We start from the raw sequence: 26168 nt of genomic DNA, 5'->3' as shown, positions 1-26168 counted from the left end.
AGTGACCTCCTAAACACTTGAGTGATTGAGTTAAACATTTGCTTGGTGAGAATTGTTGAAATCCATGTTTACATTTATGCTTAGTGGATTGATCATTCATGAACAAAACATCTGTTGGGAAAGAGTTGATTATGTGAACTGAATTAGATTGAAAGCATGCATGCATCTTTATAGGACTCCACTGAAAATCTAAATTGTATAATAACTTGTTGTGAGAAAAAGGAATTTTGAAAAGTGTTGAACTATTTGATGAAGAAGTGGAAAGCCAAGTTTTATCTTGTTTGCTTGAGGACAAGCAAAGTTCTAAGTTTGGGGTTGTGATAACGGTCTAAAAATCGTTATTTTCATACTTAAATTTGATATCAAAACACACCCTTTATGGCTTAGAATGAGCTTAAAATCAAGTAAAACACTTAGTTGAGTCATGTGAGAGTCAAAAGTTGGATTTAGAGATATTATGCTTGTTTTTGCATTGTTTTGCAGGGTTTTGATGAGAATTGAAGAAGGAAGTAAATCAAGGTGGACTTAGACTCGTGAAAGATGAAGAAAAAGGATAAAAAGAAGAGTCAAAGGGAACGTTGAGCGTAAGAATGGACCGCTGAGCAGTCCAATGGCTAAAGGGGAAACCGCTGAGCGGTTTACTTAGGCGCCTGAGCGGTTGTCTGTTTTTATTAGCTCGGATTCTGTAATCTTTCTGTTATCTTTTTGGTCTATAAATAGATCCAGTGCGATTCAAAACATAATCTTTTGGCAGAGAGAAACATCCAGAGCTGTTCCACACACTTTGAAGGAGGTTCCTTGGATGCTTGGGCTCCAATCTACCAAGTTTAGGGTTATTTCTTCCATTCTTTCATTGTATTTCATCTAGATTCACCATTATTATGGTGAACTAAACCCTAGGTTGTTGGGGAACAATGTAATCTTTTGAAACTCTCTTATATCAAAATTCTTATCTTCTTTATATGCTTGCATATGCTTATCTTTATCAATTGTTGGGTTCCTTACCTTTGCTTAATGTTTTTATCGTTTAACTCATTCGGTAAATGTTGTTTGTCTTTATTGATACAGGAGCGTACAATAATGTCATGAACTGGGAGAATGCCTTGATTATGCTAATACCGCCTAGGAATAGGGGTAGGACGATCAATTGTATTTTGCTTCTGTTTATCATGCATTATTAGTTACTAGGGGAGGCTAGGAATAGCAAGTCGGTAATTAGTAATAGACTCTTTTCGCCAAGGAATTGGGTTAAGGGTAGACGAAGAAAGTTTGCATGACAATATGAAAAATAAGCGAATTAGATAAGAAAAGTAGATATAAGAGGTGGATAAGATGAAATTGTAAACCCCAACAACTCCATTCATTCATAGTTTCTTTTAGCCAATTGATTTAATGCATCTTGCATGTTTACTTTTGTCTTGCATACAAAACCTAAAATTTAATTTTTTTTCTCAAGTCTTATGCAATTGGTTTACATGAAAGTTAAGGCCTAAGAGTCCTTTGGGAAACGATACTCGGACTTACCCGTTTTATATTACTAGATAACGATCTGGTACACTTGCGAGAGACTTAACAGTCACCCACAAAGATGTCGGATCTGAATCTAACGTTAAAAATTCAAAACAATATTTGTCTAAAGTCCTATCTACACTAGTATGAGTTCAACCAATATAGAAAATATTCTCATATCTATTATCACTGCGTCACTTTTCTATACTTAATAGATTTGAACTGATGTCGCTAAAAAAAAAAAAACTATTTTCCCTGGTGTCCGCAAGGAAAATGTTGTTGGTAATTTATAGTTTTATGGTGGTGTTAACCAAAGTTCTTCATGTTCCAAGTTGGAAATGTTTATTATACAGTGGACTCTCAAAATTCTACAGAAAAACGATTTCTGCATGATGCACCAAGCGCTTTGTCATCTCGTTTAACGAATCCGCTGTTAATTTTGTTTGATTCGCCGCGCTCCAACGCGCTTTTCTTGCACTCAAGCAGGAATTTGTGTCTTTTTATGTTTTACATTTCCTGAACTATATATAGCAGATTTCTTTTATCAGTTTTGTAATAATTTAGTGCTTTCTTTCAATGAGAGTGTAGTTTTCAAGTTTCTGTGTTTCTGCACTTATTCTTTCACGCTTTCACAAGCTTTTTGATGCATTCATGAATTGGAGCAAAAACATGCGCGTATGGATCGTAGACTTTGCATCAGGTTCTTCAGAATAACTATTTATAAATAAATAAATAACGTGATTAATAAATCTCATATTAGGGCTCCCTTTGTTTTTCTACGCCGATTTAATTACGTTCATTCTTAAGATATATCCTTTTCAATATTACCAATGTTTCTTTCTTTTTTTAATGTAACAAAAAGTAGTAAATTATTATTACAATATAATTATAGACATAAACATAAATAAATTTTACACTTTTATTATAAATAGTAGTTTGCTTATTTTGTATATAATCTTTTATAGAAATAGTTATTTTAATTAAAAACATACTTAAATTAAAAAAAAAATGGTTACATTTAACTAGTCTATAACTCAGATAAAATAAGTAAAATAATTACTTTAATTTAAAAGTATGGTAACTTAAATCATAAAATTAAAAAAAAAAATATGTGCATACAAAAATAAATAATAGTATAAATTTGAAAACTTTATTTTATTTATTACAATATTGTCCTCTTCCATTCTAAGATCAATTTTGGTTCTTCAATTTTTTATCGTGATGTAAAAAAAAACACGTACTTTTGATCTATATTTGATTTTATCTAATAGAATATATTAGGTGTAGCATTCTGTTGGACGAAAATAAATAAATAATGCATATGTAAGAAAAATAGTAGATATGTAATAGACATTAAAACTAGATACCAATTTTAAATTATAGAAATCTGGAAAATTAATAAGATATTCAAAATATTAGGGCAAGGATTTGGTCCACTGTGCTGTGCATTCACCTCCGACAATATACCATCTGCAATTTCTTATGTCGACGAGGGAGTCTGTCTGAGTGCAACAACAGCATTCAGGCTGAAATAGTAATCTTACGGTAAAAAATTATAAATATTGTTGGAAATTTAAATGTATATTAAGTTAAATATAAAATAAATATGTAAAAGTAAATATATTTATAAATTTATTTTAAAAATTTTAAATTGAAAGTATAGTCAAATTTTTTTATACGAGTTGAATTCGTTTATAAAATGTCTCAGTGAAAGTTGGAAAAATGTATCACATATGTTAGTACAATGAAAACTTGAAAGAGTTTTACCATGCATAAATTAACTCTTAGATTGCAACAACAACTAAAAAACCTTCCCTTAAATGGTGAAGAATTTGTTCTTCGTCACAGCGGGTGTTGCCAGACACTGTGTCTTCTCATAATTTGATGAGTCAAAACTTAAACTATGCATACGCTGATAACTGTTAAAATCCCAAAAGGGAGTAAAAGCTTTGCTGTGAGATGCGTTTCATGACTTGTAATTATCATTTTCTTCACTCATTGGAATTATCATATTCTCCTTCTGTTTTTTCTTTAAAAAACGTTTTTGATTAAGTCTCGATTATTGGAAGTACGAAAATAAGATATTTTTACTTGTTATTGTCTCATGTCAGCGAATGGCAATGTGAATGCAGCAAAACGCTTTCATTGTACGTATGTGCAGTAGGGTCATAGGGCCTGAAACAAGTGAGTGCAATAATTCATAACTGCATGGATTCTTTTAAGAGTACAAACATAAAAAAATCCTCCTCCTTGAGAATTTTTATCAAATCAATAATAAATACACAGTAGAAAAGAATAAATTGGGAGAAGACCTGCATATTATGGCTGTTGTCATCAATTTCTTCCTGAATGGTTTCTCTTTTAGGGTGATTTTCTTTTTGCGTAATTTGTTCTCTGATGTCTGAACAGCATAGCTTTGACCCCATTTATGCATACTTTTACAGTACTACAGCGATAGTTAACAGGTATACAAGAAAACGTTTCATAAAGTACTTCAATTAATGCATAGAATAAGGTCTATCATTCGATACTGATATATACTTCCCATATATTACCATGCTTTAAAAAAAGAAATATAAACATCAGATAGCCAAATATGAGGCATAAAATTGAAACATAAAGTCATTCTATCTTCACATATCAAAATTAAAAAAGGAGAACGATATCAAAGAAAAATGCACTTTGATTTGTAAAAGCTTAGTTATACATTTATTATGATATGCGAATTTTTATATATACCTATATAGTATTAAGACATCAGACTCCCATATGATATGGCTGAGATTACTTGCAAGTGGGAGGTCAGATTTGGTGATATTAAAATCTGAATTGGTCGATTTTGATTGAACAACATATGGTAGCCAATGGCACTGACTACACAGAATCTCCACTGCACTAAATTGGGGTTATTTATAGACTTACTTTTACACTAGCTCAGTTCTTATTTTGCTGTTTCTCCTCTCTCACTTTCTTTTCTCATTCAGGCTTGTAAGGAAGTACTGGAGCTTTCCTCTGTCTAAAGTCAGATTCTTCTGTAGCTTTCCCTAGTAGTCTCAAGAAAAATGCAGCTGTTAATGAACTTTTTTCCTTAGCTTCTGACATCTGCCACCACTGTTGCTGCTGCTGTAGTTTCCCATGTGATCTCTTGGAGCTAAAATTTGGATACCCTTTTGTTAGATCTTCAATTTGCTTTGTTTTCCATTTGAAAAATTATATTTTTTTATGAATCGAACTCAAGAATACAAGTTATGAACCCTTAATACTTCTTTGATATTTTTTAATTAAAGCTTTCCTGATCTGGTGACTTTTTTCTGAAGAATAGTGTTGCTCCAACTTACAATCCAAATAGGAAGAAATTAAAAAGAGAATTTTGAACAAACATATACACAGGATGAGGATGAGGATGGAGATAAACATAGAAAAAGAAAAAGGTTGTATAGTGGTTGCACCAAGCTAAATCAAAGAGAAGTTTGACTCTCAATTGATTGGTGCAGTGAAGTTATCCTAATGAGCTATTAGCAATTTTACACTATTGAATTATTTGTAATAACTTAAGCAAATTGTACATATTTGTTCAACTTCACGTGTCAACTGCAGGAGATACAGTGCTACATTCAACTCATGTGAATTGAATCTGTTAATTTGCTTCCATCTCCCACACTTTGATCTCTTCTTTCTTCTAGAATCTTCTCTAGTTCTTGAGGGTGGCAGGGAATTTCCAAAACTCCCTTTTGCCTGAAACCAAACTCTTCTCTTGCTCTCTCCAGCAGTCTCAAAAATGCAGGGTTACACAAATAGTTCAACTCCATAACAAACCGTTTGGTTTCTTCACCCTTTTTAGCAACAACCACAAAGTGTCCTTCTAAAACGTCATCTGGCACTTGTGGTGATGCATTCAGTGGATCTTCGTTGATCATCTGTGTTAGTGATCTTCTTATCGGTGCTAACACTTCTGAGAGGCCATCGTGAATCTTGCCAAAGAAAGACAAAAGCATCATGGACTTAGTAATGCAATATTATCTTAATTAATTAAACTCTTGATGATCAAGATATATGATAAGAAAGGCTTATTTTTATAGATGAGGTTGAGGTTGCAGTTTCATGATAATGGAGTGTGGATATTTATAATGATGACAAGGAGGATAAGATGCATGAAAACTCTTGAGAGGTACCACTGTGGAGCCTTTGCTTATTGGTGCAGAAACATGCACACTTAATGCAACATTTTGAAGGTCTTTTTCAACCTTCTGGACTCACATATAGACAATTGGCGTGTATTTCTTACGCGGTGTCTCCGTGAGGACACCCGTGCTATTTATTCATGTAAATTGAATCTAGCACTATGACTTCTTTTCTTACAAGCCTTGCCATCTTTTATTTGTGCCCTTCTCTTGATTTTTATTTTTCTGCATGATTAGGTCACACTGGAAACTATCTTTTTCAGATGTACTGATATGTTTGCACATCACCAATGGAAAATAAATGAGTCTCTTTTCATGATAGCTATATAGCTACCACGTACCCCCAAAAAATTACCTTTATTTTAACACTTTCTGGCAAGTGGCAACACTACTGGTGTTTCATTTTCGTCATCAACATCACTATAGGATCAGCGATTTTCTGGGTCCAGAATGTGGATGACCCACTTTAGAGGGAGTGTTACAGTTTAAGTCAACAATAATCGTATCATTATGTTCAATCATGATATTATCTGTGTTTAAAATTTATACCATTTTATTCTTGAAAGAGAGAACTACAAAAAATTAATATATTTAAATTACTTTTTATCTCAACTTTTAAATCGTATGAGACTGCTAGATAAATCCTAATATGACTGTATTATGTTTCTTTTGCTACGGAAAGGAAAAACACAACTGGAAACTTGATTTGTAATGGAATTTCACCTTTAGATTTATTTTTGTTGGGTTCGATAGCGTGAAAACGAGAAACCCAGAAAACAGAGAAAAGTAGAAACCCAGAAAACAGAGAAAAGTAGAAGAGAGAGAACAGAGCGAGATTGTGAATCTGAATATTATGAAAAAGTTACAGAGAAGGAGGAGTTGGTTACAATATATAACCAACTCAAGCACAGAAAAGAAAACAGCAAACAAAGCCGAAACAAAACCGGACGAACAATCCGAACGGTCTATAAACCGTTCGGTAAACAACGAAGCTAAGTCTAAATAACAATTCTCCACCTAGACTTGCTTCAAAAAAAACAAAAAAAAAAATTCCGAACGGTCAAACAATCAGTTACCGAACGGTAGAAACCCAATCCTGGACAACAACATAAGAAACCTCTCCTTAGCAAGCGGCTTTGTCAACATATCTGCGGGGTTGTCTTCGGATGCAATTTTNCAGATTTGAACATCACCGGATTCTACTATGCTTNTGACAAAATGCAGCTTGACGTCAATATNCTTCGTTCTGGAATGGTAAATCTGATGATTGGCCAGATGAATGGCGCTCTGGCTGTCGCAATGAANANATACAGATTTTTNATTAAAACNNAGTTCCTGAACNAAACCTTTCAACCACAGTGCCTCCTTAACTCCTTNAGCAAGAGCACAGTACTCANCTTCAGTAGTTGACAANGCAACGACTGACTGTAATGTAGACCTCCAGCTAACAGCAGTACCAAACAATGTAAACACATATCCCGAACGGGATTTCCTAGTGTCCATGCATCCGGCAAAATCAGAATCAACAAAACCTTCAATATAACCTCCACCTTGAAAGTTATTCTGGAAAAGCAATCCAGTATCAAGAGACCCCCTTATATATCTGAGCATCCACTTCAACGCTTCCCANTGAATTGGTCCAGGATTAATCATGAACTGACNGAGAACACTTACACCATGCGCNAGGTCCGGTCTTGNGCAGACCATGCCGTACATAATGCTCCCAATCCCATTTGAAAATGGAACAGATTCCATCTTCCTTCTTTCCTTCTCGGTCTTTGGGCATTGTTCCTTGGTAAGTTTCAAGTGTTGACCGATCGGTGTGCCGGCCATTTTAGATTCAGCCATCCGATACCTTGAAATTACCTTCTGCAAATAACACTTCTGAGACAGAAAAAGGTTTCCGCCCGGTTTATCCCTTTTAATGTCTATGCTCAAAATCCGCCTTGCTTCCCCTAGCTCCTTCATTTCGAAAGCATCACCCAACCTTGCTTTCATCTCACAGATCATGCTCCTGTCACTGCTGGCAATCAGAATATCATCCACATAGAGCAGAAGATATAGCATTTCACCGTCATGATTCAGAGTGTAAACACAGTCATCATAATTGCACCGCTTGAAGTTCAGCTTTATCAGAAAATCATCAAATTTCCTGTACCACTGCCTTGGGCTTTGCTTCAGGCCATAAAGTGACTTCTGCAACAGACACACCCTATCATCCACAGCGAAACCGTCCGGTTGCTTCATATAGATGGTTTCCTCCAAATCGCCATGCAGAAAAGCCGTTCGGACATCCAACTGTTCAAGATGCAAATTGCAATGAGCAACTATAGCCATCAGAACTCTGACCGAACAATGCTTAACCACTGGAGCAAAGATCTCATGATAATCTACACCTTCAATCTGAGTAAAGCCTTTGGCAACAAGCCTTGCTTTGTACCTTGCTTTCTCACCGCCCGGTATAGCTTCCTTTTTCTTGAAAATCCATTTTGAACCTACAACCTTCTTACCCTTTGGCAGATCCACCAATCTCCAGGTGCTATTCTTTTTCAAAGCCTCCAACTCTTCCTCCATAGCACCCTGCCAAAGATGTCGATCGCTGCTGTCAAGGGCCTCCTTGTAACTTCTCGGTTCATCCGATCGGTTAAGATCTTCAGCAGCGTTCAAGGCGTAGCAAATCAGGTCTGCCTCTCCAAACCGTTTGGACGGTTTAGAGATCCTTCTTTCTCTATCACGAACAAGCTGATAGTTCCTCAAATCAACACCAGCAGCTTTTCCGTGACTTTCATTACCAGACTTACCATCTGTGTCATCACCAAAATCAGTTTGATTTTCACCCGTTCGGTTCTCCTCTAGCATCCGAACGTTTTCATCTTGCCCTTCATCCGTTCGGTCTTCCTCAGTCAACGACCGAACAGCCCGTTCGGTAGTATGCTCCACCTCCACGAGAATCTTCTTCTCACTTCCAGAGTTTTCAGGATGCATTGTCATCCTTGTTTCATCAAACATGACATCCCTACTAATGATTAGTTTTGAAGGTCTAGAATCTAACCTCCATAACCTGTATCCCTTAACACCTTCGGCGTATCCAAGAAACACACATTTCACCGCCCGGGAATCCAGCTTATCACCCTTGACATGAGCAAACGCCAAGGAACCGAACACTCTCAAGTGTGAGTAATCAGTCGGTCGTCCACTCCACACTTCCATTGGCGTTTTAAAATTGAGAGCCGAAGACGGACTCCTGTTAATCAGATAGACGACTGTATTGGCAGCCTCTCCCCAGAAAGCCTTTGACAACCCCGATCCCAGCAACATGCACCGAACCCTCTCCAGAATGGTTCTATTCATCCGTTCGGCCAAACCATTCTGTTGAGGAGTTCCAACAATCGTCCTGTGCCTCCTGATCCCTTTCTCTTTGCAAAACCCATTAAACTCCTCTGAAACAAACTCCAGCCCATTATCGGTTCTTAGACATTTCAGCCTACACCCCAATTGGTTCTCAATCTGTGTGTGCCANTCTTTGAACCTCTGAAATGTTTCAGACTTATTTTTTAGAACGTAAATCCACACTCTCCTTGAAAAATCATCAATTATACTTAAGAAATACGCTCCTCCACCATGAGTTAAGGTTCTTGCCGGTCCCCACAAGTCAGCATGGACATATTCAAAGGGCCGTTCGGTTGAGTGCTTCCCTTTACCGAACGGTATCCTGTGTGATTTCCCTAAGACACAATGGTCACAGAAATCCAGCTTCTGCAGTTTGTCTCCCAGAAGCAAGCCTTGCTTTTCCAATTCTTCAAGACCCTTCTCACTGATGTGTCCCATCCTCAAGTGCTAGAGCCGAGCGGTATTCTCGGTCCCACTTGCTACCGAGACATGACCAATGACAGTTGACCCCTCCAGAATGTACAAGTCGTTCCTCCTTCTGCCTTTGACAACCACAGAATCTCCAGAACATACCCTCATTACTCCATCTTCAACTTTAGTGGTGTAACCTCCAAGATCAAACGAACTAATAGAAATCAAATTTCTCTTTAGTTCGGGCACATACCTCACATCCTGCAGCACCATCTCTCGGTTGTCAAACATCTTCAATNTCACTGACCCGANCCCTTGCACACGGCAAGCTTTATTATTTCCGAGCAGCACATTCCCATGCTCTTTTTGATCAAGATTCTCAAAGAACTCCTTCACCGGGCACATGTGATAGGTGCAGCCGGAATCCATGACCCAACTCCTTTGAGAATCTTCAGACGAAGCCACCAGAACTCCAGCAGATTCATATTCCTCAGACGCCTCTGCCACATCAGCGGTTTCTTGTGACCGAACGACCTTTCCTTTCTCTGGGCAGAACTTTTTGATATGACCCATCTTCTGGCACTTGAAGCAACGCACCTGCTTCATACCGTCCGGTTTCAGCTTCTTCTCTTTTCCAGCCTGCTTCTTCCATTTCCCTTTCACCGAGATCAATCCGGACGCTCCCTCCTCGGTTGCCTTCGAATCTTGGAGCTTTTGGAACTCCTTGGTTCGAATTGACGTCACAACCTCCTCCAACGTGATCACTTGATCTTTCCCGTAGAGCAACGCATCCCTAAAATGCTCGAAGGTTCTTGGAAGAGCATTCAACATGATGACAGCTTTATCTTCATCCTCCAACTTCACTTCAATATTCTCCAGATCATCAACTATCTTGCTGAATTCTGCAAGTTGCTCCTCTATTGTTCTTGATTCTGACATCTTGAATGAATAGAGTTGCTGCTTCAGGCACAACCTATGAGCCAACGATCTCGTCATATAGAGAGACTCCAGTTTTGCCTTTCAGCGGCAGTCTTCTCCTTTGCAACCTCCCTCGGTACCTTATCACCAAGGCACAAGATGATTGCACTTCTTGCCTTATCTCCCATCTTCTTCTTCTCTTCTTGAGACATGGCAACACTCATGTTCAACTCACCCTTCAACGCTTCATCACATCCCTGCTGTATCAAGATAGCCTCCATCTTGATCTTCCACAGCCCGAAATCATTAGAGCCATTGAACTTCTCCACGTCGAACTTGGTTGCCATGGCTTCTTGGGAATTCTTGAATCAGTGCCCCACGGTGGGCGCCAATTGTTGGGTTCGATAGCGTGAAAACGAGAAACCCAGAAAACAGAGAAAAGTAGAAGAGAGAGAACAGAGCGAGATTGTGAATCTGAATATTATGAAAAAGTTACAGAAAAGGAGGAGTTGGTTACAATATATAACCAACTCAAGCACAGAAAAGAAAACAGCAAACAAAGCCGAAACAAAACCGGACGAACAATTTGAACGGTCTATAAACCGTTCGGATAACCGTTCGGTAAACAACGAAGCTAAGTCTAAATAACAATTTTAAACCGTGAATTTAAATTGCATCACGACTATAGTGACAATATGAAGAAAACATTGGACACTTCAAATGATTTTTGAACTGAAATTTGAGCTGAATTAACAACTATTTTCTCACAAATTTTCACAATAAACTTCAACCACGATTTGGGTTGATGTTTGAGATGATTTCAGGAATAACTAGAATTGGATTTTGATGGAAGAACACGCCATATGTCTCCATCATTGGGTGTCTAAGCCAGGTAAGACTGGGAGGCATTCCACACATGTCATTTAATGCAACGTTTGGCTCATTCAATTCTTCCATTTGTTGAATCTTAAAACTGTTTGCAAGTCAAAATGATATGTAATGATTTTGAGATGTTCAAAATTATCAATGCAACAGACAAAGTTTTGTATGTAGCAGTTGAGTGTTATTGATAGTGCGATTTATAAATCTCAACCTTTGAAAATCCTTCGGCTTCTTCAAGAATTTGCTTTTGATTTTTTTGAATCTAGACGCTTCTTTCCTCTCATTTTCTTCCTTCTGTTTAAACTTATTCAATCATTGGTCCAAAAACAATCGTTCAAAACTATTAAATTTGTCTGGTTTTATGACTTACAACAAAATTAAATTTAGTAACAAAAATTAATTAATTAATCTCTTAAGATATAATTTATAAACCAAAAATTATTAGTAATTAAAATAGTTTTAAAAAATTATAATTAATTTTTAAATTAATAATTAAAATAGTGTCTATTATAAATTAATCTCTAAATTGATTTTTAACATTAATTATTATGATTATAAAAAATTGATTTTTAATTAAAAAATTGATCTTTAAATATATTTTTATCACTAAAATTAATCATTATTTAAGAGTTTTTTGTAATTAAAAAAAATTTAGTGATGAAAATAATTTTTCTAAACTAGTATTTTATGCAATTTGGAATACAGAATTATGCTTGTTCTCCATTTCTTGAAAGACAAGGGGAAAAGATAATGTGAAAAGACATAGGTTGGCTAAGGAGTAAAAGTAAAACAGAATAATTTAAAAAGGATAAAACCTTGTACTTTATTGTCCAAAGAAAATTAAACAAAGTCTTAAGTAACTAGCTTAATTTATTCAAACCAATTTATTTAAATCCTTAATTAAACATACCGTCTCAAATTTATTGAAGCATTATGCAATAATATATAATTTTTATTAGTGAAAAAAATATTACCAAATAATGTTCGTTATTCAGTGTAACTTTCCTAATGACGGGAATTCATATTTTACCCTATTTTTCCCAGTGAATGAAAGATACCACTTTTATTTTATTGTAACCCTCCTTATGAGTTACTATACACGTGGCACTAGCAAAAAGTTTTTTCTTAAATTTATTATAAATAATGAATCATAAGTAGTAAATGCTAATAAGTAAATACATGTAATAGATTTTGCGACAAAAACATGTTATTTCTCTAAATTCCGCACCAAAAGAGAATTAGTGACAAACATTGATAATATAAATAATTTGTTAATAAAATATGTATCAAAAAATATATTAACAAAAATTAGTGATCACTTATGCAATGGCAGGTGTACATCAATTAATGAGAAATATATATATATATATATATATATATATATATATATATATATATATATATATATATATATATATATATGAAGATTTAAGTTTTAAGCATGTTACATATTTTGTGTTAAAAAAAATTTACTTTAATTTTTTCCTAAACAATGTAAAGGATATTTTAAGTGAGAGGATCGAATTTAAAATGGTTTTAGTCTTTTAATTTGAGCTTGTATCTTTAAAGAACTCCGTTGAATTTCACTAATAGATAAAAATTCAATTTTATTATTGAATTTTATCAGTAAATTTTAAAATTTTAATTATTGATAATAGATTTTGCGTAATTTAGAATTTTTAGACTATTTATAAATATTTTCATCAATAATAAATTTGTTAGTGTTTCGTTCATAAATGGATATTAAAGTTATTGTATTTTATTTCGACTTTGTAATTTGTACATGAATTCCTTCCAAAATAAATGTCGTAAAATTTGCTAATAACAGAATTTTTTAATAATTTATTAGTGAATTTTGTCAATAAAATAAGCTATAAAGATTTTGTTATTTCTTTTAGACTTGACTATTTAATGATAAAATTTGTATTTTTTTTTTAAATTATTCAATAAAAAGGGTATTAAAATTCTTAAAAACTTCAATTAAATATGAGATGTGAGAAGAAGAAGGCGAGAAGTATGCGGACTTTAATCAAAGTTTATATCAGACCCCAAACACCAATCTAAGTATGTGAAGCTCAACTTTGGGAATCTATTTCTCAATCATACCTAAACTTTTATCTTTTGTACAAATAATCTCTTTTGCATATCTACCCTACCATTCTTAAATATCACACTATTTCTATGGTTTCATATATTTCTAATGAACGTTATCCACGTGCACCTCCAAACCCTGTTTCCTTTAACATTCATTTTTATTAGATTAAATAGTTGGAAATTCAACTATCCTGAATGTGGACAGTAAAACTTGTTCCAACCCATTTATTAAAAATATGAAACAAAGTATTATGAATTAAAATTTCCCTACTTTTCAAGGTTTTCTTTGTTGCTATACCCGGTTCAGTTAGACCCTTCATGCAAAATGTTGTCTTGAAAATAGCACCTATACTTTCATAGTAAATTATACACATCTCTAAATTATCTGAAACAAATAGTATATTGGTTCGTCTCCACATCTTACCACATTCGTTTATCTTCTTTACTTCATTAATTCAGACACTTGAGGTTTTTCTCCAGCCACCTAACTCTCTAGGTAACTTATTTGCTTTCAGGTATTGCCTGGGGAATTTAAACATAAAAGATGTTTCGCCACACGATGTGTCTTCTTGGAACCTTATTCTTAATCTTCAACTTATCCTCCAAGACCTATTTTCATCAAACCAACTGCCTTCCTTACCTCCCCACCAAGATGAAACTTGGTATCATTTCTCCAAGACCTATATTTTGAATATTAGATGTCCTTTCATAGGCATTGTCTTTCACTACCTAGCCTCCAGTTCAACTTGCTAATAGAGCATTATTAAATAGCTTAGTTTCACTCCAAGCGGACCCTCTTCTTTTGCTTTGTATATGTTTGCCCATTTCACACACACTGGTTTACTATCCTCATGACCTCCACGCCATAGAAAGTTTCTCTTAATCCTTTCATTTTCAAGATTTACAAATGTTGATGCCTTACATTGATATGTGATGACTGATTTTACAAGGTATATTCTCTCCACAAAGGATAGAAACTTCTCCATTCCACCTTGATAATCTTTTTCTAATCTTACAACATTTTTCTAGAAATATCTTTTCCCTTTAATATATCACTACAATAATTTAAAATTATTGTCAAAATTTTACCGACAGAAAAATATTCATCAATAAATTTGAATTATCGATGGATTTAATCGATACATTTTCAAATTATAATTACCTACGAATTTTATTGATTTGATTCATTAAAGACAAAAAAATTTGTCAGTAAAATCTATCAGTAATACATATTTCACATAAAAATACGTAAGTAAATCAATCGCTAATACGTATTTCACTTACCGATAGAAAAATGTGTCAAAAAAATCTGTTGGTTTTGCATTTATCATTTATCAATAAAAACATTTGTCGATAAATTCATCGGTAATGCATATTTCACTTATCGCCAAAAAAATTTATCGATAAATTTGTTGGTAAAATATATTTCACTTACTACAAAAAATTCATCGGTATTACATATTTCACTTATCAACAAAAAAATCCGTAAAAAAATATGTCAATAATACATATTTCACTTACTGAAGGATCTATCATTAAATTTATTGGTAAATGAAATATACATTACTGACAGAAAAATCTCAGTAAAAAGAGAAGGATTTTTTCCACCCTATTTGTCTCTCTGTCCACGAGACATGTTATTATATCATCTTCATTTTGTTTGCATGTCTCAACTCTATCTTCCCTCACTTCCCTGTCTCAACTCAAACCACCACAACTATAAGCTCATGTGACGCGTCTCTATCTCCATTCAACTAGGTTGTCATCTTCATCTCCACTAATGTCATCATGTTTGAGGTCTTCCACTCCATCTTCTTCTTCTCTAACACACGTAGGGTAGGGACAATGTCTCTAATCTTCATTTAACACGCAATGATGCATCCAAGCATTGCCACCACCACGCAATGTCATCGTTTTCCGCTCTAAGTTTGGCCAAAGTTAATGTTTTTCACCATTCTTATGATTGGAGACGCAACCTCCACTGTTTAGCATGAGCCTTAATAATTTGTTTTCCAAAATTTTATCAAAATTTGTAATGAAGAATTCAATTGGATTAAAGGATATTTTGTTTGGAATGTCTTCATTCTTCAAAATTTGTAAAAATAAAAGAAAGAAGAAGAAGCAGAGTGGGAGAAGAAGATGAACAAATTTGTGGTATTTACTGATGAATTTTTTCGTCAATAATTACCAACAGATTTTACCGATAGATTTTTTCGTTAGTAATTTTTTCATCAGTAATTACCGACAGATTTTTTTCATCAGTAATTACCGAAAGATTTTTTTCATCAGTAATTATCGAAAGATTTTTTCGTCAGTAATTACTGACAAAATTTTTATCAGTAATTATAGAAAGAGTTACGGACAAAAAAATTCTATCAATAATTACCGATGGAACAAAAATTCATCAGTAAAATTTACCATCAATACTCTTACTAGTAAATTTTATGCATTACTGACAGACTGTCAGTAATATCAATTTTTCTTATAGTACACTAGTTTACAAAATTGCAATATATTCATCATGTACAATAAAAACTTTCATTTCACCAATCATAAGCTTTCTCTCAATTCACCTCAACCATTATACAATACTTCTTTCTAATCTCAAGTGGTTATAAACATTTGTTTGTTCTTTTAATTTTACTCTCTTATACCTATATTTGATTTCAGTGGAACTTGATTTATTGTGTTTGTAGGTTTTAACTTCTTACGCTGAAATAGTTTTCACATGTTAAAAATATTGGTGTTAAATTTTGAGGTTATTTTTATCATTTTCTTTTGTTGTTCTTTATACATTCTTGCAAATTTGAGAAATTATTTTCACCACATATTCATAAACTTCGGGTATAAAATTCATTGTCCTCACATATTCATTTGTTTAAGTTTGCCTCTATTCGAAAGAACACCAATTTCCAAAATGATAAGAAACGGATGAATCAGGACATTTTGGACTCCACTAGGTCATGATTTTTTGAAATTTTATGTTCTATGTGCTACTAGAGGTTATCGTGATTTGGCGGAATTGGTGTGTCGAAAGAAATGCTGGTATTGTAAGGCTTAAGAAGCTGAAGTACAATTGGCCTTGGAAATTGCTTGACTTCAATTGCAAAGTTCACGGGTAATAATAATTTGCATGGAAGTATGAAGTATGAAGTTCATGTCTTCTGTGAGCATAATCATTTTATTCACAAACTGGCTGAGCAAAAGTGCCCTAGAGAATCAGAAACTGTGGTGCTACAAAGTTATATCTCAAATTCTGTTCTCAGGTTACTTTTTCTTTTAATACATTTAGTCTGCTACCAAAAGAAAAATGCTCCTCAATCTTTCTATTTTCATCTACCATGACATGTTTTTTCCTTCAAACTTACACTCCCAACACTAACTTAGAAAATTAATTTAAACCATCTACAAGAGAAAGCTTGGATGTGATAAAATCAAATGTTTTGGATGCGTCATCTTTGTGTGTCTCTTTCATGTTTCTTCTTTTATCCCTCTTGAACTATACACGAGTTTGGGTATATTTATCGTATTCAAATTAGTAAATTTGACTTGTAAAAAAGTAAAATAGAAAGTTTTAAAGCTACCCAGAATAATATAATAGTTGTTATTTACTTGTTTCATTGAAAGAACAGGAATTTAAATTTGGAGATACACAAAGTAACAAGTGATTATTATTACAGAGTTTGTTTCCTAACAGTTGTTCTCTACAATGGGAAGATGACAATCCATTTTCATTCCTTCATCTGTGGTTATGGTTATGCTTTTGGAGCATCTAGAATCTTCTGCAACTCCTGAGGTCGACAAGGGAGTGCAAGAGCTCCCTGGTGTTGGAAACCATACTCTTCTTGAGCTTGATCCAACAGTCCCAAGAATGCAGGATCAGACAAGTAATCCAACCCAACAATGAACCTTTGTCTTTCTTTACCCTTCATTGCAACAACAGCAAAATAACCTTCCATAACATCATCTGGTGCCTCATTTGGGGCACCATCTTCACTCAAGTAGCTGAATGCAGGCCTTCTAGCCACAAACAGTGATAGACCCTTTTGTATCCTCCCAACAAAAAACCTAAGCATCTTCGATCGGACTTTGTTTTCTTCTGATATAAAACAGTGCATTAATGAGTTAGAAGTTTCGGTGCTTGGTGTTGTGTTCAGAATTTGTCTATTTATGCTGAAGAGCAAACGCGGAATTTCTTGACTCTATCTTGGTGCGCATTGCGAACAGTGGATGACGTGTTTTTATGCACTGCATTTATTGCCAACTTGCTATTATTTGATGAATTCTCTTATCTTTGAGGGAGGGCCTAGCTGGAGTTCATTGTCCCCGTGTTTCTCTTATTCTTATAATGTACATGTTCAATTAGCACAATCCAAGACTTTGGTTTTTTTTAGACTAAAATTAATGTTTCAAACTGAATACCCAGATTTTTTGTTGTAAGCGAATGCTAAGTTTTAAAATAACATAGGTTGTGATCTTGGTTTTGAGTTCCAAGTCTAGGTGTTGAACCTTTGAAACTTAAATAATTCTGAGAAATTTCCAAAGAACATTAATATGCATGTGCAATTGCCATAGCACTGGTTGCAAACACCTCAGATTCTTTAATATTGATTGCAGAGTGTATTTTAAAAGCAGGTTTTAATGTAATGATTAGTTTGGTTTGTTGCTGTCTGAACAAATCAAAACAAAGACAGTCTTTTATGCAAATTGTGAGACTTTTTTGGCTTAGGGTTGAATTGGCTTAAGAGATGGGAAGCTGAAATTAATTTAGAGTTTGAGGTAGCAGAAGCGAAAACTATGTGTATGTGTATGTGTGTGATCTTGAACTTATCTGGACTAAAGGTTAAGGTTCAAGAGACTATGTTTAGTAGTGTCGTGTGGGGAACCATTAGCTTTTGGGAGCTTCTAACACGTGAGATGTTAGCATTTGTTGGGAACTTTAACCAAATGAATGAACTTTAAAAAATAATGCATATGAATAAATCATAATTTTAAAAATAATAGAATTTTCAAATCGCTACTTTTTTAAAAGATAAAATCATAACTTAAAAAAAATTGTTTAACTGAGGCAATTAACTGAAGGTGGATTTTAAAATGTGATTTTAATGAACATTTTAAAATAAAATGTATCTGTTTTAAAATAAAAAATTTAATATTTATTATTAATAAAAATATGGGTTTAATTAATTATGTTTTCAATGCAAGAAATTTGCAATAAATTTCTTTAGTGATTCAAATTAAAAATAAAAGAGGGAAAATTATTTTAGTCTTGTGAAAAAAAAAAACTTTTTCACTTTGCTTAATACATCTTGCATTTAAGAAAAGCGAAGTCTATAAAACGTGAGGACTTTTTTAAATTACTCTTAAATTTGAATTTGGAACCATTGTCTAAAGATTCCAAATAATTTAAAAAATATCATTGTTATTTTTTATTTTATTTTAGTGGCACCATTAGGCTTTGATTGTTGGTAAAATCAAAGTTTATTTGTGTTTAGGCTTCGGTTTTACAAACAACTAAAACCTAAACCTCTCTTCAAGGTTAAATTTTATGAATTTTACACTCGCATAAACTCTTTGTTGCATTGTCTCATTGAAAAGAAGTTTTACACTCTACTCTCATTACAATCTCCACAACTGTTGCTCAATTTTCGTAGTTGTAACTCCACTCATACACTTTCTCACCACTAGAGCACCAATTTCAAAGCCAACATTCACGTTCTCCCTGCTGTTGTAACTTCACTCGTACACTCTCTAGCAGTTGCAGTGCCTTTTTTTAAGCCAACACTCATGTCCTTCCATTTTTGCCACGGTTAACTTCTCATTGCCAACACTTTCATTCTTCCATTTCCCTCACTGTGAAGACATCCCCATTTCTTTCGTTATTGTTTTCCTTCTCCATTCCTCCTCTATTTTCACCACGTTAGGTTCATCCTTTTCCTCCATTATTTTTTTTTCATTAAGTTTTGTTATTGTCTTCCTAAGGCACGTCTTTTTTGTCGTCATTCATGACAAGGGTACTCCATTCTGGTGGCATTAAGTAGGTCACATTTCCTTGGTTCCAAAACGCACTCCATTATTTGGTTCCTATCATACGTACTCTGACGTTCTTATGGTTAAAAGTTTATATATTTTTTAATATGTTGTTAATATTTTTGTATGTTTGATATGTTGAATAGTTTATTTATTTAGGATTGATTAATTATATGTTTAAATTTTGCTTATTTGATATTGTTATGCATTTAGTTATCACTAGTGCAACAAAGGGTTATTATAACGATTATTTTCGATATTTGGCAACAGTTTTTGAACAAAGGTATATTTATACGAGATAAAAACGAGGGAGTGGTTTGACCTCAGTAAACAACCAAAACAAAAAAGGATCATGATTTTGCATCGATTCACAAGAACTGAAGCAGTAAACCTAAAAAATAAAATAAAATAAAAATTAGGTTTTTGGTAATGGTTCTCTTAGGAACCGTTGCCATAGACCCTTAAAATAAATAAAAAAATTGTCTAAACGACCATAACATTTACTTAGGTTAGTGATTTAGCCATATTATGTGTCAATTGGGGTAAAAATAATTTTCCAACACTATAGCAGCCCGCTTAGTAGGTTGTTCCTTTTAGATTTAAAAAAAAGAACGTTCTCTATTTTTCATCAATTTTTTTTTTTTTGTTTTTTTCAAATTTTGCAAAAATATTTCTCATACTTACACTTTGAATTTTAATCCAAAATTATTTGTGGGAGCTTTTCATGGAATTTTGGTGTTGTGAACAAATTTTCAGATCATTAAAAGTTCTTCTCAATATATTTTCAGTTTTACCTTATGGTGTATGAAAACTTAAAAAATGAAAATGAAAGTTCATCAAAATGAAACTAACCATGAAGGTAATGTGCCGAAATAAATCGTTTTGCCAATGAGGAAAAAAGCTAATCAGTCAAAACGAAAGACTACCATGTACATGAAACCAATAAGTGAAAACGAAAGAAAATCATCCCTAAAGTAGTTAATCAGCGAGCATTTATGTATAATGAAAAAAAAAATTACCTATGTTGGTCACGAAAAGCTTCGTGTATAAGGGGTTTGAGTAGAGAGGAAGAAGTGAACAGATAGTGCAAAAGAAATGTAAAAGAGGAGGCTTTGTTATTTTGGAAAATATAACCCTAAGAACACATATTACCTCGGTTATTCTATTAACCGAAGCAATAAGTGCTCTGTGGCCTCTTTTCTACTGAGAATAGTTGCCTATAGCCTTTCAAAAAAATAAAAATCGAGGCTTTAATCGAAGCATAAAGATATGTGTTATGACTCCAGCAAGTGTACTGAATTGTATCAAGTATATAAATGGTAAGACTGAGTATTGTTTTCCCTAGACACTCATGTGATTTATTGATTATTTAAGACTTGAGAAATAAAAATTGGTGTTTAGAATACAAAAACGAAAATAAACATACATGCAAAGGTTGATCAATTGACTAAGAAAATACGCAGGTAAATGATATGGATGAATTATGTTGTTGGGGTTTCCGACTTATCCTAATCCATTCTCGTGTATGTACGAATTCTACTCCTTCATTAATGTTAATGTCACTTTCTAATTTACCCTAAACCCAGTGTCTCGGTGAAGAAAGTGTACTCCTAATTACTATTTTACAATGTCTTGTCTCCCTAGCAATTTATCATGCATTACATTCGCACAGAAGTTTAAGGCAATCGGTCCTCCTATCCCTATGTCTAGGTAATATTGCTCCCGAGAGAATTCCCTATATCTACTCCTAATTACTATTTTACAATATCTTGTCTCCCTAGCAATTTATCATGCATTACATTCGCACAAAAGTTTAAGGCAATCGATCCTCCTATCCCTATGTCTAGGTAATATTGATCCCGAGAGAATTTCCCATATCTAGATTTTCTTGTATGTGTCCATATCAGTTAAATCATAGATCACGCTATTGAATGAGTTACACAAAGCATCCATAGAGAATAGAGGAAAAACTCTAACAATTAATGAAGTAAAACATATAAATTGACAAAACAATTCAATACATGAGAGTTTTAAAGCATTACATTGTTTCCCCAACAACAATGGAGGTTTAGTTCACCATCGACATGGTGAAACTAGATGAATTTAATGAGAAGAATGAAAAGATAAACCCTAGAACTTGTAGATTGGAGCTTCCGCATCCAAAATCTGCCTCTAAGGAGTGAAGAATGTGTTTTTGCGTCTCCTTCTGCCAAAAGATAGACCCTCTAGGTGAACAAAATCAATATATAGTTCATAAAAAATCAGTAGAAGCTGGCCCAGGCCCAAGAGAATGGCACTCAATGCTGGATTACCGCTCAGCGGTAGGTGCGACACTCAAGATTAACGCTTAGCATTGACGCCCAGGTGTTTGACAGTGCATTCACTGAAGAGGCTAGCGCTCAGCGGCAAAGTAGCGCTCAACAGTGGGCGCGATACTCAAATTCTCCCCTCAGCATGGCGCTTGAGCGTTTGACAGAGATCTCCACAATGAAGCTGGCCTCAGCAGTGAACTTGCGCTCAACGGTGGTTGCGATTCTTCCTTTGTGCACTTTTCCTTCTTCTCTTGAGTCTAGCTCCTTGCTACTTCACTTTCCTTCATCCAATTCATGTTAATTCCTGCCAAAACAAGGAAAACCAAGCATAAAATCAAGAAAACCACCTTTGACTCTCTTATTCTCTAACTAAAGCAAAATGCACGATTTCACGCTAGTTTCTAAGTCATAAAGGATGTGTTTTATATCAAATTTAAGTATAAAAATAACAGTTTGTGAACCGTTATCACAACCCCAAACTTAGAACTTTGCTTGTCCTCAAGCAAACAAAATGTAACTCAGTCTTCCACCAATCATAACAATAGTTTAATCACATTCAAAAGCTTTTTCTTTCAAGAAGAGTAATCACTCAAATATGCTCATCAATAGAATTTAGTCAAGATGCACACATGCCTTTATTCTCAATGCTCATCATGGTGTTCACATAATCACATAATACCAAACAGATGTTATTCTCATGAATGATCAATTAGTTAAGCACATATATAATCATAGATTCATGGAATCATTTTTCACCAGACAAAGTGTTTCACTCAATCACTCAGGTGTTTCTAGAGGTCACTCCTTCCCTTTACTATCCACATGTCACATAAAATAAAATTGTCTTTCATTTACCACAATCAAACATCATCACACACCCATGTCATCACAAGGACTTTTCATGGTTTATAATGAGGCTAGGCTAACAAGAAAAATTGGTTTTTCTAGATCACAAAATCCTTGAGTTAAGAGAGCTATTCAACATTTATCATTCAAGCACAACTCTCTTTTATCAGTCAATCTCACTCATTCCCAACTTTCCCCTTTTTTGTATTGAGCTTATCTTTTTCTTTCATTTTATCTTTTCTATCTTTCTCATCTTTTCATGCTTTGCTTAGGACATTAGCTCAATGCTTCTTTTTTCTTTTTCAACTTTCCCAACAACCCTAAACTTGAACATTTCTCAACACGACACAATAATTCTCAACTTAACTTAAGGTAAATATTTTCAATAAAGGGTTTTCACATACTGTTTAAGGCTTAGGTTCAAAAAGGGTAGAACACGTGGTGTTCTTTTTCTTTGGCACGAAAATTTTTTTGCATTGGCTAAGAAAGGGCTTATTCAAAAATGACCTTGATCATATATGACACATGCATGCAATTCAGTCAATCATAAAAACGGGCAAAATCATTCATGCTTTCAAGTAGATATTAATCATTCAATCAAAAGCTCCAGAGTTCAAAACCTCACTCATAAGCTCAATCATTATTCTAAACATCCCAGATAAACACCATGCTTAGCATCATAATCACAATCACAACATCATCATGCATCTGTTCACATAGCTTGTGAACCACCACCTGTATATCATCATATAGTGCAATCTCAACATCAATCAATAACAAGCATCATTAAGCAATTACCCATCACACACAAAATATCAATATCAAACCACTGCATCAGATAAAATGTCAACCAAGTACCTCAAATCCTACACTACTAAACAGAAGCAAATAAGTTCAAATTACAAAACCAAAAGATAAGAAAAAGTCCTACTCTAGTCACCATAGCATCCATCAGTAGATGTTATATCATCCCATGCTATCATCAGAATCCTCTTCCTCTCCATCCTATGCATCCTCAAAGTCTTCATCATCCTCATCATCCTCGGCCATGGCTAGAGCTTCAGTTGCTTCAACTCCACTGCCCTGTTGATAAAGGTTTAAAACACCGTTATTTGTGATTTGATTTTGATACTAAAAGAACCCTTTTCACTTAGAAACTTGCTTAGGCTCATGCTTTTTAAATAAATTGTGTGAATAAGAAAGTTGAGGTTGATTTCAATGATTTTATGAGTAATTCCCCTTGTTTTGACAGAGATTGAGGTAATACTGGAACAAGAGAAGAAAAACCACGAAGAGGGACCTCAAAAAGGGTCAAAAAGGCACCAAAAGGAGGGAAAACACACAGCCCGAGCGTCCAGAAGCGTAGCTGAAGCGAGAAAAATTGGCGTCCGCCGCCCGAGCGGTGGCCCTCGTCGCCCGGGGGGCGGGGCTTCATAACCTGGGCATTCAAATCTGACGCCTATGCCTTAATGATCCTAAATTCACGCCTGAGCGGCCGCTTGTGACGCTTGAGCGAGAATTCACGTGGATCAGACCCTGTTTCTGCTCTGTTTTGATTGTTTTGGACCAGGCCTCGCTCTGGCACGCCTTTGACACTATTTGAAAGACCCTGGGGCTCTAGGTTTTGCATCCCTGGCAGAGAAGAGCATAGCAATACACTCTTAGCCTACTCTTAATCTTCCATTTTCATTCTTTTTTCCATTGTTCATAGAGTTCCCCCATGTTTATGGGGAACTAATTTCTATTTGTTGTTGGGGAATGATGTAACCTTGTAAACTCTCATGTATTTGAATTGATTCTTAATTCCATATGCTTTTTCATTAATTGTTAGAGTAATTCATTTGTTTCTATTCTTGCTTATACAATAGCATTATTTATTAATTGCATGAGTGTCGGGAGGTTCCATTCAATTCAGGTTCTTGTTGAATTACTCCTAAGGGTTATATTGCTCAGGGATGAAGGTATGAGTCTTAGTCGTATTAACCTCTTGATCTTCACATCTTTTTACCAGGAATACTAGGAATTGTATGAACTGGTAATTAGGGACATGCTTATTTACCGAGGGGTCAGGTTTGTTGAGATTGTTGACAACACAAACTCTATATCAAACTGGTTTTTGATGATGACAACACACTGCTTAATAATAGTACATATGTTCCAGTGCTACATGTTCAGTTGATGTGTTATAGTGTTTTGAATACCTTTATTGAACATGTTTTGTTATTTTGCATGGATGTTCCTATGATTGACTATGTGTTATATGTTTGGNACATNCTTNTNTTGAAATGTGTGTTAAAATGATTTTGATTACTTTTACACATTTCTGAAGAAAAGCTCACAAGTACTTTTATGAACTTATATTTGTTGTGACAAAAGTCCAATTCAGTCGACTACACTGGTAATGGAGTCGACTAAGCTAAAATCTTTGTACAGATTTTGTGCACGTGTACTTGATGAGATTTTGAGATGAAAAGAATTTCAAAGTGTTTTTTAATGAGTCAGTCGATAGTGTAAATCACTTATTCGACTGTATTCCTGTTATATTTGGAATTCTGTTTTGCCTACTTGCTCCAACGGCTATATTTTCAAAAGTTAGTTAGGATTAAATAACTGGGTCAACTATCATAAATGTGCATTGATTTTGTTGACTGAGGAGCATGTGTGTTGACTGTCTGTTATAACTGATTTAATACAGTCGACTGTATTAGTAGGCTATTCGACTGAGACTGATAAGAAAACTATAAATAGAAACAGAACACGAATTGTTCGAAGACTTTTGTGATCTAACATTTTCATTATCCTATTTCAGAGAAAGCTCTTAGTTTCAGAAGCTCCAAGAATTCTCCAAGAAGACGGTGGTGATCTTTCTTGAGATTCAGATTGAGGAGTCAATTGCGCTTACTGTTTGATCAACATCTGCACAAAGAAGGTGCTTCTGGTTTGATCTTGAAGGCTTGGCATCCTGTGAAGACTGCTGCATTTGACTATAGGCTTGGCAACTTGTGAAGTGTGCTGTGATAGGCTTGGCAACTTGTGAAGCGTGCTGTGATAGGCTTGGCATCCTGTGAAGAGTGCTGGTGACACGTTGAGGATTGTTCAACGTGGGTGCAGATTGCAGGAGAGGGGATTCTTGCTGCAATTCTGGTTTTTGTGTGTAGCTATATTTGGTTTTGGGTTAGACAGGAGATTTATATTTTTGCGTGATGCTTCAGTAAATTCCTTGCTGTAAAAACCGCAACCATTATAATGCATTTGCTTCCAAGGTTGGAAGGACACTAGATGTAGGCATTGTTAGCTGAACCAGTATAAAAATCAGTGTTTGAATTTCTCTATCCCTGCACTCTTAAAATTCAGTCGACTATACCTGTTTAGCAGTCAACTACGTTTTTCCGCTGCATTACATTTTTCAATAACTTGCATTTCAAGGAAAGAGAAAAAGCTTTGAATTTTCATACCAAGATTGTGAAAAGATTTTAAATTTTAACTAACACCAATTCACCCCCCCCCCCCCTCTTGGTGTAAAACGAAGCCAACCTGTTTCCTAACAGGGTTTAAGTGATTTAGTGAGGGACGTTGGCATTAATGCATAAAGAAG

At 34.6% G+C, this 26168-nt stretch overlaps 2 protein-coding genes across 2 annotated transcripts; both read right to left on the bottom strand.

The window, feature by feature from the left end:
• Window positions 1-5123: 5123 nt before the first annotated feature.
• Window positions 5124-5507, bottom strand: LOC106770296 (auxin-responsive protein SAUR71-like). The gene has a single exon (XM_014656113.1). It carries the CDS (start codon window positions 5505-5507, stop codon window positions 5124-5126), a length of 384 nt encoding a protein of 127 aa, XP_014511599.1.
• Window positions 5508-16878: 11371 nt separating this feature from the next.
• LOC106771750 (auxin-induced protein X15-like) lies at window positions 16879-17769 on the bottom strand. The gene has a single exon (XM_014657747.2). The coding sequence runs from the start codon at window positions 17501-17503 to the stop codon at window positions 17141-17143; it is 363 nt and encodes a 120-aa protein (XP_014513233.2). The 5' UTR covers window positions 17504-17769; the 3' UTR covers window positions 16879-17140.
• Between the last annotated feature and the right edge of the window lie 8399 nt (window positions 17770-26168).

The sequence above is a fragment of the Vigna radiata genome, chromosome 8 (genome assembly GCF_000741045.1).
Source record: "Vigna radiata var. radiata cultivar VC1973A chromosome 8, Vradiata_ver6, whole genome shotgun sequence".
Taxonomy (NCBI): Eukaryota; Viridiplantae; Streptophyta; class Magnoliopsida; order Fabales; family Fabaceae; genus Vigna; species Vigna radiata.
Note: the sequence above shows the minus strand (reverse complement) of the source record. Positions and strands in the feature narration are given on the sequence as shown.

Coding starts and splice junctions, on each gene's coding strand:
- LOC106770296 (XM_014656113.1), bottom strand. CDS start 5,507: ATGATGCTTTTGTCTTTCTTTGGCAAGATTCACGATGGCCTCTCAGAA.
- LOC106771750 (XM_014657747.2), bottom strand. CDS start 17,503: ATGCACTGTTTTATATCAGAAGAAAACAAAGTCCGATCGAAGATGCTT.